Genomic DNA, 14,599 nt, shown 5'->3' with positions numbered 1-14,599 from the left:
AGAGTGAGCCTGGAGCTTGAGGCCATGAGGAAACGTCAGTTCACAGCAGAGGGTTTTGTTAAGACGTGGGAAATAATGTTGGATGAATGCAGGGGACATTTTTTAAAGTGCTGTTAGCTTATCAGAATAAGTTTTTTCTTTCCTTATTTCCTTCCTGGTTGCTCAATTTGGTCTAATCCAAAGGAGAAACCTTGACCAAAGAAGCCAGATGGTGTTTGACAACCTCAATGGGGCAGATTAAAAAGAGCAAACAGAAAAGAACTAAGTGAACAAATTAATTTCCAGCCTCAATATTTCTTTTTATATTTCAACTTAAATAGATCTTCTCAGTGTTCTGAAAATTTACAGAATCCCTAAGCTTTCACTTCATTTTGTAATTTGTGTAAAATTTCATAATTTGTTTTGAATTCCTTTGTAATATCTGCATTCCTCTAACTAAAAGGAACTAGGTTTTCCTCAGATTCCCCCCAAAACTACATTTTTCTCTCTAATTGAATCCAGGTTGTATCTTTCCAAACCCTTATCTCCTGGGTTCCTCATTGCCACTGGCTGCAGCTCTGTTCTGGCCAGGGTCGTTTGAGACTTAGGAATCAAACCTCAGAGCTGCTTCCGAGGACAGCTTCTCTGTATGTGTTGTCAGCTCAAATCAAATGCCCATCTTGCGTTTTCTTATAGATCTTGACGAGTGTGCAACTAAGCAACACAACTGCCAGTTCCTGTGTGTTAACACCATTGGCGGCTTCACGTGTAAATGTCCTCCTGGCTTCACTCAACACCATACCGCCTGCATCGGTAAGTGGAGAGGAAGCAACTCTACGTGAAATGTAGGTAGTCCTGTAAGAGATTAGTTTTTCTGTTTCCCTCTGATGTTAGAATAAAAGACAAATGGACAAAAAATATGAGCATGTGTGTGTGTGCATGTGAGCAGGCATGCAAGTGTGCACACCATGCTGTCACAATATGATAATGTGATATTGGCCTTATTTGGCCTTTTCTGAGTGAGTTATTGTATTAGTTTCAGGGCTGCTGTTACAAAGGATCACAAATTGGGTGGCATATAAGAACAGAAATTTAGCGTCTTACAATTCTGGAGGCTGGAAGTCTGAAATCAGGGTGTCAACCGCGTTGATTCCTCCTGAGGCTTCAGAGGGGATCTGTTCCATCTGTCCCCCTCTCCTGCTTCTGATGACGGCCGGCATTCCTTCTGTTCCTTGACTTGCAGCACCCCATCTCTGCCTCTCCCTCTGTGTGTGTCTTTTCCTCTGTATAAAGACACCACTCATATTGGATTAGGGCTCACTGTACTCCAGTATGACCTCGTGTTAACTGGTAACATCTTCACAGACCCTATTTCCAAACACAGGCTCGTTCACAGGTACCAGAGGTTAGGACTTGAACGTATCTTTTGGGGAACACAAATCCCTAACAATCATCCTTCTTTCTTTCTTTTAAACCATACAAGAAGAACTTTGGGGGTATTTTAACCCCCTCTTTCCCCCCGCCCAATGCTTCTCATAGATAACAACGAGTGCACCTCTGATATCAACCTGTGTGGTGCTAAGGGTATTTGCCAGAACACTCCTGGAAGCTTCATCTGTGAATGCCAACGGGGATTCTCACTTGATCAGAGTGGCGCCAGCTGTGAAGGTGAGTTGAGACCTCAGCTATGCTGGGTCCTGGAGGGAGGAGGGGGGCCTAATGGCTACCAAAGCCCTCATCACCATCCTCTATGAGATATCCGAACTTAGCCCGGGAGAGATGAGCACTTAAGATGGAAATATTTTGTCTCGATTGCACAAGTCCCATGTCCGAGAGATGCATCTTTTGACTCATGCTTGTCTGCGTCTGTAATGCATGCCTTTGCTAAGTGCATCAAGACCTTTTCTTCCCAGTTATTAGTTTAGTCTAATAGAGAATAACCCAGTCAAGAAAAATAAAAAGATCCCCAACTTTGATTCAGTAATTTTCTGGTCATTGGGTCCAGAGGCACACGAGGATTTTCCCAATGTGGATTAAACATATGAGGAGTAACCATTCAATAATCCATAATTAAAAGTTTAAATTTTTCTTTTTAGAGTTTTATTTTTGTATTGACACCTTTTGGTCTTTAATTCTTATGCAAATAAGCAAACACAAATTGTTTACAGAGTTATTCCATAGAGTGCTCTTGTGCTTTGCATTAAGTTCATTATCATTTGTAGACTTTATCAAGGTTGTCTTAATGTTTTTCTCATTTGATTTGCCAAAAATGACAGAGTAGCTATTCTTGAACTTTTGGGTGGTAGAATAATTTACTAGGGTTCAGATTTCTTACTAAAATGGCCTTTCCCCTTAGCCTGCATAAAAACGTTGCTTCAGAGAGCGCCTCTGGGCAGCTCCCCTGAGACCTCACTGAAGGTTCAGAAGACAGAATGTTACCCTGGCTCATCGGTGACCCGGCCTTCTTTTTCAGATGTGGATGAGTGTGAAGGAAACCACCGTTGCCAGCACGGCTGCCAGAACATCATTGGGGGGTACAGGTGCAGCTGCCCGCAGGGCTACCTTCAGCACTACCAGTGGAACCAGTGTGTCGGCAAGTCCTTTCTCCTCCTTAACAAGATGGATTGCTATAAGCTTCTATGAGTCAAGTTACTGCTTTCTTTCTGAAAACTTAAAAATTTGTTACTAAACAACAAATGCTCATTTAAAATTGCCCTAACCTGGCTGAAGCCAAAGGGAAGTAGTAGCCTTTGCAAAATAGCAAACTAAGAGAAAATTCCTGAGAAAGAGTACTTTCAGAGCCTCTGAAATGAAATGCCTCTAGTACCCCTTGATTCCCAGTATCCACCTACTCATCTGCTGCATTGCTAGTAATCGGCCTACGTGAGTTCTGTTTGCATCAGGGGCCAACAAAATCCTACTTCTGGCTGAAATTTACCCGCCAGCCAGAGGCTGTTTTAAGTGACTTTTGGCCCGAAGAAGCACAAGTGGTTCCATTCAGCTGTACACATCTTTGGGTCAGAGGGCAAGAGGCAGACATAGCAAGTTTTGTCAGGATTGCTAAATTCTTTTGATAATTAAGGGAGACCCACAGACTCTTTAATTAAATGAAAATTACATCATCTTGATTCAGTAATGTCATGGGAAAATAATTCTTAATGCAGATCACAGAATCAAAACATTATGAGTTTGGAGGGCACCCAGAGTCAATCTAGCCCAAGCCCCACATTTTACTGATGAGGACGCTGAAGCCCAGGGAGGGAGAGGAATCTGCACATGTTCAGTTATTTTGTGGTGTGCTTGGAACTAGAACCCAAGCCTCTGAGCTTCCTGACGTAGGGCTGCTTTTCAGCTGTCACGTTCACTCAGTTTTTTTTTCATTCAGCAAGCATTTAGAGTGGCACTATGAGCTTGGCACTTGGGTGACCTATTCATACTGCCACATTCTTGGATATGGAGCCTTCCTTAGCAAAAATGCAAAGAATTACAGCTTCCTGGGTGGATACTCCATATGGCAAGGTTTCTCTTTACTCCTAATGAAGACACATTGGTATGTTTTCATTTATCAAAATTATATCTCTTTCATCTGGTTTGTTTCTGTACAAGATACAGTTTTGCCGAGGTGAATAGGGTTGGCTAGAGTTTAGACTGCGCAATTTGCTGACTAGCTGTCTGGGTTTAGTAAAAATGCGTTTGTTTGCTATCAGATCAGGGAGGTCTTTGACTTCAATCACCAGTTTCTGACACTGTTCACAGAACTTCCAGAGTGAGCTATATTGATTCAATACTCAGTATATGAGCCTGTTCAATCTTACTATGTAGGCCCCTTTAATGAAATTGGAGCCATGGGGAAAAATATAAAAGAGGTGAGGTATACCACTCCTGTGTCTTACCCTCCTCTTCATACCCTCAGTCCTGGGATCAGTAGAGATGGCCAGGCCAGGCCCTAGTCTCCTGGGGGATACCACTTTGGTCCCATGAAGATCATCCCCTGACTGGTGGTTCTAGAAGAATAAGCTGATGAACAAGTAGGAAGAGGTTTGGGGGTTCTCAATGCCCAAAAGAGACCAGTCCAACTGGCCTCATAATTCTCAAGAATTATGGTTGTCCAGAATGAGCATTTCCTTGGCCCAGGATGGCTTCTCCAGAGCCATGCAGAGCAGAGCAGATCTTTTGGGCCAGCCCTGCCTGGATCCTCACTCCTAGGCAGCTAGACACTCGCTCTTCCAAGCTGGATGGGTTTGGGTCAAGGCGCCCCTAATTTCATTGCTTTCTAGAAAATATCAATCATCCAGCTTGTAGTTGAAGTCAGCCCATTTTGACCTAGAGAAGATTAGTAAAAGAAGGGCCATTCTGCATTTTGGAATTCTCCTAGTAGCACTCCATTAATGCCACACTCTGAAGCCTGCTTCTAGGGCCTTTATATTTTAGATGACAGAATGGGTAGTTTTCAATCTGCTTTCAATGAGTGGTTTTTAGAGACTCTAATGCTGTTTTGAAGAAGAATTGATGCATTTGAATTATGGTAGTGGTGAAGAATATTGAATATGCCATGGACTGCCAGCAGAACTCCCACCAAGTACCAACTAAAAGAATAAAACAAAATATTTGGAGGGTAGAAAAATGCCTTGTGGAGCTGTTGGTTCCAGGATGCACAGAATGAAAAAGGTCAGGAACAATACAAAACATGTTAACCAAGTTGTTGTGTTTAGGTGTTGATAAGGTGGGTGAGTGCACAAACATTCTCTTTCCAAGCTGTAAACACTCTGGATATTTGCCCATTTCTTATCTGTTAATCCATGCTCCACTCTGCCCCACCTCCTCAACACAGGAAAACAAGTTTAATTTAAACTTCATTAGATTCTCAGGGAGGGAAAAAAAATTAACAAAAATGTGAAAGGGAAAGGGGAGAGTTACGACCAGAATAGATATTTATAGGAACACAGATGCTCAGAATTAAAAGGAACCTTAGAGATTATCTAGTCTGCCCTCTTTCCTAATGCGTAAATCCCTCTCCAACCCCCCTGGTCATCCCAGTTTGACTTGATAACCTGCTTGAAGGAAATTGACTTCTCCCAAGATAACCCAATTTATATATAAAAAAACACCCCAAACCTGTGGCCGTCAAGTCAATTCTGACTCATGGTGATCCCATGTGTTACAGTGTAGAACTGCTCAATAGAGCTTTCTTGGCTATAATCCTTACAGAAGCAAATTGCTGGGCCTTTTTTCCATGGCAGTGCTGGGTGGGTTCAAACTACCAAACTTTAGGTTAGTAGTTGAGCACAAACTTTGCACCACTCAGGGACATACCTCAAAAACTACATCAGTTGCTGTGGAGTCAGTTCTGACTCGTGGTGCTCCCATATGTTTCAGGGTAGAGCTGTGCTCTATAGGGTTTTCAGTGGCTATTATTTTTTGGAAGTAGGTGCCAGGTCTTCCAAGGCATCTCTGGGTGGATTTGAACCACCAAACTTTCTGTTAGTAGTGCTTAACCACCCATGGACTTCAATCTATATATAGATATAATCTGTGTATACCAAAAAAACCAAACCTGTTGCCATCAAGTGAATTCTGACTCATAGTGACCCTATAGGACAGAGTAGAACTGCCCCATCAGGTTTTCAAGGAGTGGCTGATGGATTCGAACTGCCGACTTTTTGGTTAGCAGCTGTAGCTCTTAACTACTGCGCCACCAGGGCTCCAGTATGTGTATATATGGTTTTAATTCTTAGAAACGTCTTTTTCATATAGAATTTAACTCTTTTCCCTCCAACTTCTAACCATGGTTCTGTTTCTGACCTCTTGAAACTGAACAGAAGAAATCTAAGCTCCATACTGACAAGCCTCCTTCCCCTTTACCCATACCTTAGCAGTTTTATCAGTCAGGAACCCAGCAGGAAATAGATGGCACACCAAAATCAGGTAATTAAGGAGAATATAATGAAGAGGCTACTTTAAGAGGTAGGACAGGGATTGGGGAAACCAGCAGAACTAGGAAGACCAGAGGGATTGAGGAAACCAGTGAGGACAGCACAGCAGTCCCAGGACTGGCAACAGCTGGGAGCCCACCAGGAGGCCTGGAAGGGTGGGAAGAGTTGCTGTGTGGGGAGAGCTCTGATAGGGCTGTGGCCTTTGGTAGAGGGACATAGCCAACAGGTGGTGGTCAGGCTGGGAAAGAGCTATAGAGATTAGCACCCTGACCCCACTTTTTTGCCCACTCGTCTCTTGCCAGTGTCCCCCATTGGCCAAGCCATCCAAAATCACAGGACAAGGAAGTGGAGCTTGTCGATGCTTCATACAGATCAGCCTCCTGGGGCCCAGAGCTTGTGGAAAAGGGTAGAGGGTGGACATGGAGGGACTAGGAGAAGACGTCCAGCACAGCACAGAGTGACCATACTCAGGTCTTCATGCATTCTTTGACATAGAGCATGGTGTCCGTGATCTCCATTGATCTCTGTCGCACTCCTCATCTCTAACTTAAAATAAGGGGCAAAGAACACAGATAATGGCAGAGTTAATTACTTACGTTTTAGGAACCCTGGAACCTAAGTGACTTTGGGTGGGGACTTAAGATTTCGCAGATGTAAAGGATCCTTAACCAGGCAAATTAAATTCACAGACCCATAGCTGGGCACTGAGCCATAGCAGGCAGCTCAATTGATGGCTTTCTTACTGCATACCTAGCTCCTTCTTTCCCTGTAACCACACACAGTAGGAAAGAGAGGGAGTGGGGGAGACAGGGAGGGAGAGAGAGAAGGAAGAAGGAAGAAAGCAAGGAAGAGAGGGAGGGACGAAGGAAGAGACGGAAGAAGGAGGAAGGGAGAGAGAAGAAGGAGGGAAGGTCCTATGAATATATAATGTATAGACGAGCAAGCACCCTGCCACCCCACCTTTACCCACCTGTTTTCTAATTTTTAAAAATAGCTTTTTTTCCTTTATAAATGAATCTATTTTAGCAAAGAAGGGAAAACTAATTAAAGGAGAAAGGAAGTTTAAATGTGGGTGAGTCTCCTGAGAGACATTATGGTGTAAAGGAAAGCAGATGGCGTTTGCAGTCAGAAAAGCCTGGGTGTGCATCTCTGCCCTGTGGCTGCTGGTTGTGAGTCCTTAGAGCAGCTTTCTGAGCCTCAGTTCTTCATCTGTAAACCGGGAATTATAATACCTACCTCCTAAGATTTTTAGGAAGTTAAGTCACGAATGTGAAGCACCTGGTATCCTAGCTATCATGTAACAGGCACCTAATAAATGTTAATATCTTTTCTCTTACTCCCTTCTATTGGATGTAGGCATTCTCTAAGTGAAGAGAGGGCCAATCTACCTGTATTCAAATTAATATATGCCCAAAAATTGGCTGTATCAATTAAGAAATGCCTTACCAGCAAGCTTCTGACCTGCCCTACAAAGAAAGGCAGGTCTACAAAAACACATTGGAGATTTCCCAAAAAAACAAATCAGAAATAACCAGAAACTGAAGATGTTCTGTCTTTGAGTCGATTTTTAACAGTTAGATCTCTTTTTCCTGCTATTACCATCTGACTTGTCAGGCCCCAGTGGGCAGCCAGTTTGGCAACATCTGTCTCCCATGGGTTTTCCCCCAGTGATTGCTCGTGAAGTCTGCCCCGAGTCTTCCAGCCACACTCAGCTTTAGACACAGCCCAGACATTCTGGGCAGGAGGCTGGTTTGGATACGGGGCGGGGGTGGGTGGGTGAGGGGATGTTCAGAGATGGGAGCTGACATACCAGAAGGCAGTATTCATCCTCCAGAACAAGCACCTGGGGGCCTTTGCAGATTGTAGAAAAGGAAGTCCAAATGGGGCAGGCACTTCTTGCAGGATACCTGCCCTTGCCAAAATGACACATCCTGAGAAAGGAGGACTGGAAATGCAGCCTCCAACAACATGCTAGATCCCTGCTCTTGAGACCTTTGTCACATTGCTGGGCACTTGTGACACAAAGGAGCAGAGGGTTGCATGATTCCTTCCCTCCCACCCTGAGCTCTGAATCTTAGCTGTGAACCAGCCCCGTGTTGTTTACCAGAAGGTCAAGTGGAGCAGAACATCCTAGTGATGGGTTCAGATGAAAACCGGAGTCTGTTGATCCTTCAGAATGACTTTCTCTAATCCCCTCTGCCTGGTGCATTTGCCCTTGTTGACCACGTCTAGACACAGCATGGCAAGGAGCCACACTGTTTCCACATCTTCCTCTGTCTCTTGTCCCTTTACCCCAGGCCACCTCCCTCCGCTTGACTCACCTTCCCGAGAGCCTGGCCTGGGAGCCGGCTGGCCGCCCACAGGTGACCTGACCCAGACTCCTCAGCAGAAATACATGGCGGGTGGCAAACACGCGATGTCTCCTTGTTTCCCTGCAGATGAAAATGAGTGCCTCAGTGCCCATATTTGCGGAGGAGCCTCCTGTCACAACACCCTGGGGAGCTACAAGTGCATGTGTCCTGCCGGATTCCGCTACGAGCAGTTCAGTGGAGGGTGCCAAGACATCAACGAATGTGGCTCCCCGCAGGCCCCCTGCACTTACGGCTGCTCCAACACGGAGGGCGGCTACCTGTGTGGCTGTCCACCTGGCTACTTCAGGATAGGCCAGGGGTAAGCACCATTCAGCCTGGAGGCCGTGGTTGGAGACTCTTCCGTTCACAGTATAATTAAATGTGTTTAACTCAAGATTACCTGTCCTAGTAGAGGTGAACCATGCTTTTTGTAATCCATGAATTAATTCCAGTTAACTTTGCAAAGGTTTTAAGTTATTATATTTGAAAAGGGCCATCTGGATTTCTGGAAATTCGTAGAACATCAAACAAAATAATGGAACTGCATTGTAAATAGTTTGCAGTGTGGCTTCTCCATCCCAATCTCTTGATCGTCATACCTCGTAGGAAAGTGAGTCACCTCTCAGGTAGTACAGGGACAACTCACCTTCTCCTGGGGGGTGCCAGACCCTGACTTGACTTAAAGTGCCTTCGTTTCTAGCTCCTGTTAGGATAAAGCAAAGAAATACCTTTTTCCTGGGGGACCTTTTACGTTTCAGACTTGAATTTACATTAAAAATTACCAAAAGAACATTAAATACAAGAAGTAACATAAGTATTGTATTTGCCAGGTAGAAAACTTTACCAAACTGTATGTATGAGAGTGGGGACAGGAAAGAGACATGCTTGTATATATTCAGTGATTTAAAAGTTTAGTGATAAGTTTTCAAAGTTTAGACCTTTTTCCCTGCTGAATTATTCAGGACTTAGATGCCTGTGGACGCCTTGTCCCCCAATCTAGTTTTAGCTATCCTGAGGTTATATGTGAAACGTCTTTAATTTTCACTTTTATTTAGGAGCACACAGAGATTAAATACACACGTACACATTCCCACATATTTGTGTATGCCTCCCTCCCCACCTCACACATATGTACAGGCAGTCCCCAGGATATGGACAACTCCCACTTGCCCTTTGATGTTATATAAATCTGCCGTCACTTTGAAATGACTGAACCAACCCCTACTCACAACTAATTCTTCATCACAATCACCTTCACTTGCTGCACGTGCAGCTTTTAAATCATTGAATAGGCTTCGAGCCTTTTCTTTGCGCTAAAACCCTGAAGCCAAACCCACTGCCATCAAGTCAATTCCAACTCATAGTGACCCCATAGGACAGAGTAGAACTGCTCCCCCATATGATTTCCAAGGAGCAGCTGGTGGATCCGAACTGCCGGCCTTTTGGTTCGCAGGTGAGCTCTTAACAACTGCGCCACCAAGCCTCCACTAAAGTAATGCTAAATAAGAATCGTATGCACCTGTTCCAACTTACCTACAAATTCAACTTAAAGACACAGTTAGAAACGGATCTTGTCTGTAACCCAGGGGGTGCCTCTATACCAAATTATTAACTTAGTGGTCTTTGATGTCTTGACATACAAATGTCAGGTGAATTCATTTTGAGCTGGGTTAACCTGGAGGTGAAAAGGTATTTCACATGGAATGCCAGCAATAGGACAGAAATTCTCAGATGTTTGTCTCTGGCTGTCAGTAGACCCATGCTTTGTTAGTTTACCGCCAGAACCATTTTTCCCAGCAAGAATTGTGACACTCCAGGCTGGCTTCTGGCCAGTGGGATTTTGTAGTTACACTTCTTATAAGTGATACTCCTGGGATGTGAAAATACTGGAAAGGAGTTCTCAGAAAGGGATCAAAGACTGTGAATTTGGGGTTTGCCTCCCAATAACTTACTATGTGACTGTATACACACACACACACACACACACACACACACAGAGGGAGAGAGACATGCACACAGAATGGGCATTTATCATTTCATCCATTTTGTTGTTTTCATCTATTTTAGGTTGCAAGATGAAGAAAGGTAGTGTGTTGGACTCTGGCAAGATAGGAGAAAATAGTAGGGACCTGTAAATCACTGTAAAGTACAACAGAAATTCTGCTCGTTGGCATCATTTTTTTTTGAAACCTAAGTGCATAAAGAAAAAATGGGTTTAAAGAGTAGGCAAACTATTACAGAAAAAGAGATAATATTTGGCCTGCATTGTGGCCCATGAGTAGAAATGTATCCATTTATAACAGTTTTGGCCTCTCCGTGAGTCACTAGAGTAGACCCTGACCCAAAATAAAAATTCCTTTTTGACCATTCAAATGTTCCAATACATTTTGAAAGCTGAGTCCAGTCGATGCACATTTAAGTAAGCAGAATAACAAAACAAGGTACTTGGGAGACATGCAAGCCTCCCTCCATGACTTGGCTTTGATAACTGAAAGGCAAAGAAAAACAGCTGAACTAATTTTCTCTTGGGCATGGGTTTGTTTATCCAGCTTCACATGAGTCAGAGCCAATGGCCCTGGTGGTTTTGAATGACTTGAAATGATTTCCCACAGTTGGGCAAGCTCTGATATTTTATACAGCTGATCTATTTTATATATTGCATATCTGCACACACATATACATAAAAAAAAAAAAATAAGAAAACCAACCTAACCCACTGCCATCCAATTGATTCCAACTCATAGTGACCCTATAGGACAGCATAGAACTGCCCCATATGGTTTCCAAGGAGTGGCTAGTGGATTCAAACTGCTGATCTTTTGGTTAGCAGCTGAACTCTTAACTGCTGCACCGCCAGGGCTCCATATCTGCACAATTTATTACTGAATCAAGCCTTAAGTATCACCTAGAGGTTTCTTCCTATCTTCAGTAGTTTTGACAGAAATGAAAGGTCATAAAATAGGAGAGGTTGCTTGGAAGGCTAAAGTGAAGAGGTGGTGATGGTGGTAGCAATGATGGCATCAGTTAAGCAAGAAGAGGGCAAGAAACTTAACAGTTTTTGTTGTTGTTGTTTTTATACCTTTCTCTCTCCTACGAATGTCTGTTTCAGAAAAGGACATTTTCATTTAACTTCCCAGGTCACCATGGCTCCCCCTTATCGCCTCCTCTTTTCTTCTTCCTTCCCATCATGTAGCTGTTGTTGGGTGCTGTCAAGTCAGTTCCGACTCATGGCGACCCTGTAGTATAAAGTAGAACTGCCCCCATGGGATTTCCAAGGCTGTTATCTTTACAAGAGTAGATGGCCAGGTCTTTCTTCCACAGAGCTGCTGGTGGGCTCGAACCGCAGACCTTTCGGTTAGCAGCCAAACGCTTAACCATTGCACCAGCAGGGCTGCTTTTCTCCTCAGCATAAGTACAGCAAAAGGCCTGCCTGCCACATTCGGTTTGGGAAATAGAGGGGCAAATAAATATGCCATACGTCTTTGAGAATAGTAGAAAGAAACTAGTAAACTTAGGGCCTTGGCGTGGTTCTGTAGAACCAGCAGATCATGCAGTGGAGAAATAATTAAGAGCTGAATATGTTACCAGAACGTTTGCCCTCCTGCTTTATCTCCTGGTTCTAATGTAGAGCGTCTGTGCTTCCTTTCTTCTGCAGACACTGTGTTTCTGGAATGGGCATGGGGCGAGGAGGCCCAGAACCACCTGCCAGTGGTGAAATGGATGACAATTCACTCTCCCCAGAGGCTTGCTACGAGTGTAAAATCAACGGCTACCCCAAACGGGGCAGGAAGCGGAGAAGCACAAATGAGACAAATGCCTCCAATATCGAGGTAGGTCAGAAGGTGGTTTCCCCTCTGATTTCTCCTCCTGTGGAAAAGCCTTCCAGATTCTTGTGGTTTCCTCCGGGGAAGCTGCAAAGTGTGAAAAAGCTCCCCAGGGAGAAAATCCAGACATTCCCTGGGCTCTAGGCTGCATTTTATAAGAGTCTGTAGGGCTTTCTGAACTTGCTCACTGCTTTTAGGGAGTGGTCATTCGAAGGTTTTCACATACTTGCTCATTTCCTCTGTCTCGCCAAAAAGAAAATCAAACACCCACCCAGCGTCTGCTGAGAGGACAAGGTCTGAGATCCAGGACAGCAAGTGGGCAGAGTAGTGAAGTGACATAGTGCTTCTTGCACGGGGACGCCAAGTTCTGAAGGCTTGAGGCTCCTCTCCTGAAGAGAGCCATGTGGAGTGTGAGGGAACTTGGACAGCAGACAAAAACAACATGGAGCTCAAGCAGCCTGGTTTTCTTAGCCTATGGCTGCTGCAGCCTTTCAGTCAACTCAGAAATGCACAGATACTCACTCAGACCTCTGGCTCCAGGCCTGGAGAATCCAGCACATGTGGTCCCAGAGAGGCAAGCAAGAAGCAGTGACTATTAGCAGATCATCGGAGTCAGGAAGTTGGTTCGTGGTGTGTCCTTAGGAGGGGATGGCTTTGCGTCAGTGAGCAAAATTGAAATAGATGAGTTCTTTCTTAGTGTTGAGGCTGCAACCCATCTGCTATGGTTTGGGAAATGAGATAAGTCTTTGGAAAGAAAACAATCTATTAAAACAGTGATTCTCAAACTTGAGCATGTATCTGAATCACCTGGAAGGCTTGTTTAAATGGATTGCTAGGCACCACCCCCAGGGTTTTGTAGGTCTGGGGTGGGCCAGAGAAATGGCATTTCTAGCTGATCCCCGGGTGATGCTGATGCTGTTGGTTCAGGGACGGCGCTTTGAGAGCCACCACATAGAAGTCCCCCAGATACAAGTGATTTCACCTTGCCTTTCTTTTTGACATCAATTTAATATTTTTAATATTTTAAATATGAACCGAGCATTTTATGAACATGAATTTTCAACATGGTAGGTACAACATGGACAGAAAGTTGTATCAGTGTAAGATTTGGGTCACTTTCCTTTAATATGGAAAATAAGTGGCATGTGTACATTTTATTGAACACATTGTCATGTGTTTTTCCAGGATCAGCCTGAGATAGATGCCAACGTGAGTCTTGCAAGTTGGGACGTTGAGAAGACAGCCATCTTTGCTTTCAATATTTCCCGGGTCAGTAACAAGGTTCGAATCCTAGAACTCCTTCCAGCTCTTACAACTCTGACGAATCACAACAGATACTTGATTGAATCTGGAAACGAAGATGGCTTCTTTAAAATCAACCAAAAGGAAGGGATCAGCTACCTCCACTTCACAAAGAAGAAGCCAGTGGCTGGAACCTATTCATTACAAATCAGTAGTACTCCACTTTATAAAAAGAAAGAACTTAACCAGCTAGAAGACAAATATGACAAAGACTACCTCAGTGGTGAACTGGGTGACAATCTGAAGATGAGAATTCAGATTTTGCTTCATTAATTCACCATCCATAGACCAAATAAAGAAAAAAAAAAACCAAAGATAGATAGGTAGAACTGAATTTTTCCCCCAGTCAGAGTCTTCATATCATAGGTACAATCTTTCGCCAAGTAAATTTGTATAAATAAGCACTATTCTTGTATTACAAAAACAAGGTACAGGTGACTACCCTAGTTTATAACAACCACTTTCTCAGGCTTCTTGTGAGTGTAGGTAAGCTACCTTGTCAAATGTGTTGATTCTTGAAAACTGGGACCTGTGTTTCCATTGGGGGCTGGCCATTCATGCCTTCGTGCCATCCTTCCAGCAGGTATACAGGAATGTGCTTTCAATTGATGGACTGTTCTATTTTTTCAAATTTTTTGAAATTCACTCTCCAAATACAAGTACTAGGTTGGCCATTTTATAATATCTATTTGGTGCTAGTAAATTTTCCAACTAGGTTTATAAATGCACTGTAATATTTACACAACTTAGAAACCAAATTACAAATATTCAGTTCAAATACTTCATTAATTTCAATCAACCAAAGTTAGTTCAGTAGCTTATCTCAGTTATGAGTATAATACATTACATGTAAATTAAGTGTGTGTATACTGTAATCGTGCTATTTTTTATCATTGAACATTTATAAACTAGAATAATAATGCCCTTAATGTGAGGGTTTGTAATGGTGCTTATTAAGACCAAAGACTTGTTAAACGTATACACCAAGTGGTAATGAGATTCTGTGACTGGCCCACACACACGCTGAGGTCTGGGAGGAGCAGGAAATAACCTCAGCAGCCAGAGGATCAGCAGTGCTTCCTTCACTGTGGCATGTGCAGTATGCCAAGATCACCCTCGGTCATTCCTGTCAACAAGGGGTCAATGTCATAAATGTCACAATAAAACAGTCTCTTCTTTTTTAGTTTACCCCTTGGCTTTGTGTTCTTGC

General features: G+C 43.5%; 1 protein-coding gene across 1 annotated transcript in view; it reads left to right on the top strand.

Moving 5' to 3' along the window:
- FBN1 (fibrillin 1) overlaps positions 1-13,998 on the top strand; it is a 275,284-nt gene extending 261,286 nt beyond the window's left edge. The window contains exons 61-66 of the mRNA XM_004386296.2: positions 676-792; positions 1,519-1,647; positions 2,453-2,572; positions 8,351-8,582; positions 11,919-12,093; positions 13,273-13,998. Coding sequence (XP_004386353.1) covers positions 676-792; positions 1,519-1,647; positions 2,453-2,572; positions 8,351-8,582; positions 11,919-12,093; positions 13,273-13,662 — 1,163 coding nt within the window. The 3' untranslated portion in view covers positions 13,663-13,998. The remainder of the gene's footprint in view (positions 1-675; positions 793-1,518; positions 1,648-2,452; positions 2,573-8,350; positions 8,583-11,918; positions 12,094-13,272) is intronic.
- Positions 13,999-14,599: the final 601 nt, after the last annotated feature.

Source organism: Trichechus manatus, unplaced genomic scaffold (genome assembly GCF_000243295.1).
Source record: "Trichechus manatus latirostris isolate Lorelei unplaced genomic scaffold, TriManLat1.0 scaffold00161, whole genome shotgun sequence".
Lineage (NCBI taxonomy): Eukaryota > Metazoa > Chordata > Mammalia > Sirenia > Trichechidae > Trichechus > Trichechus manatus.
Note: the sequence above shows the minus strand (reverse complement) of the source record. Positions and strands in the feature narration are given on the sequence as shown.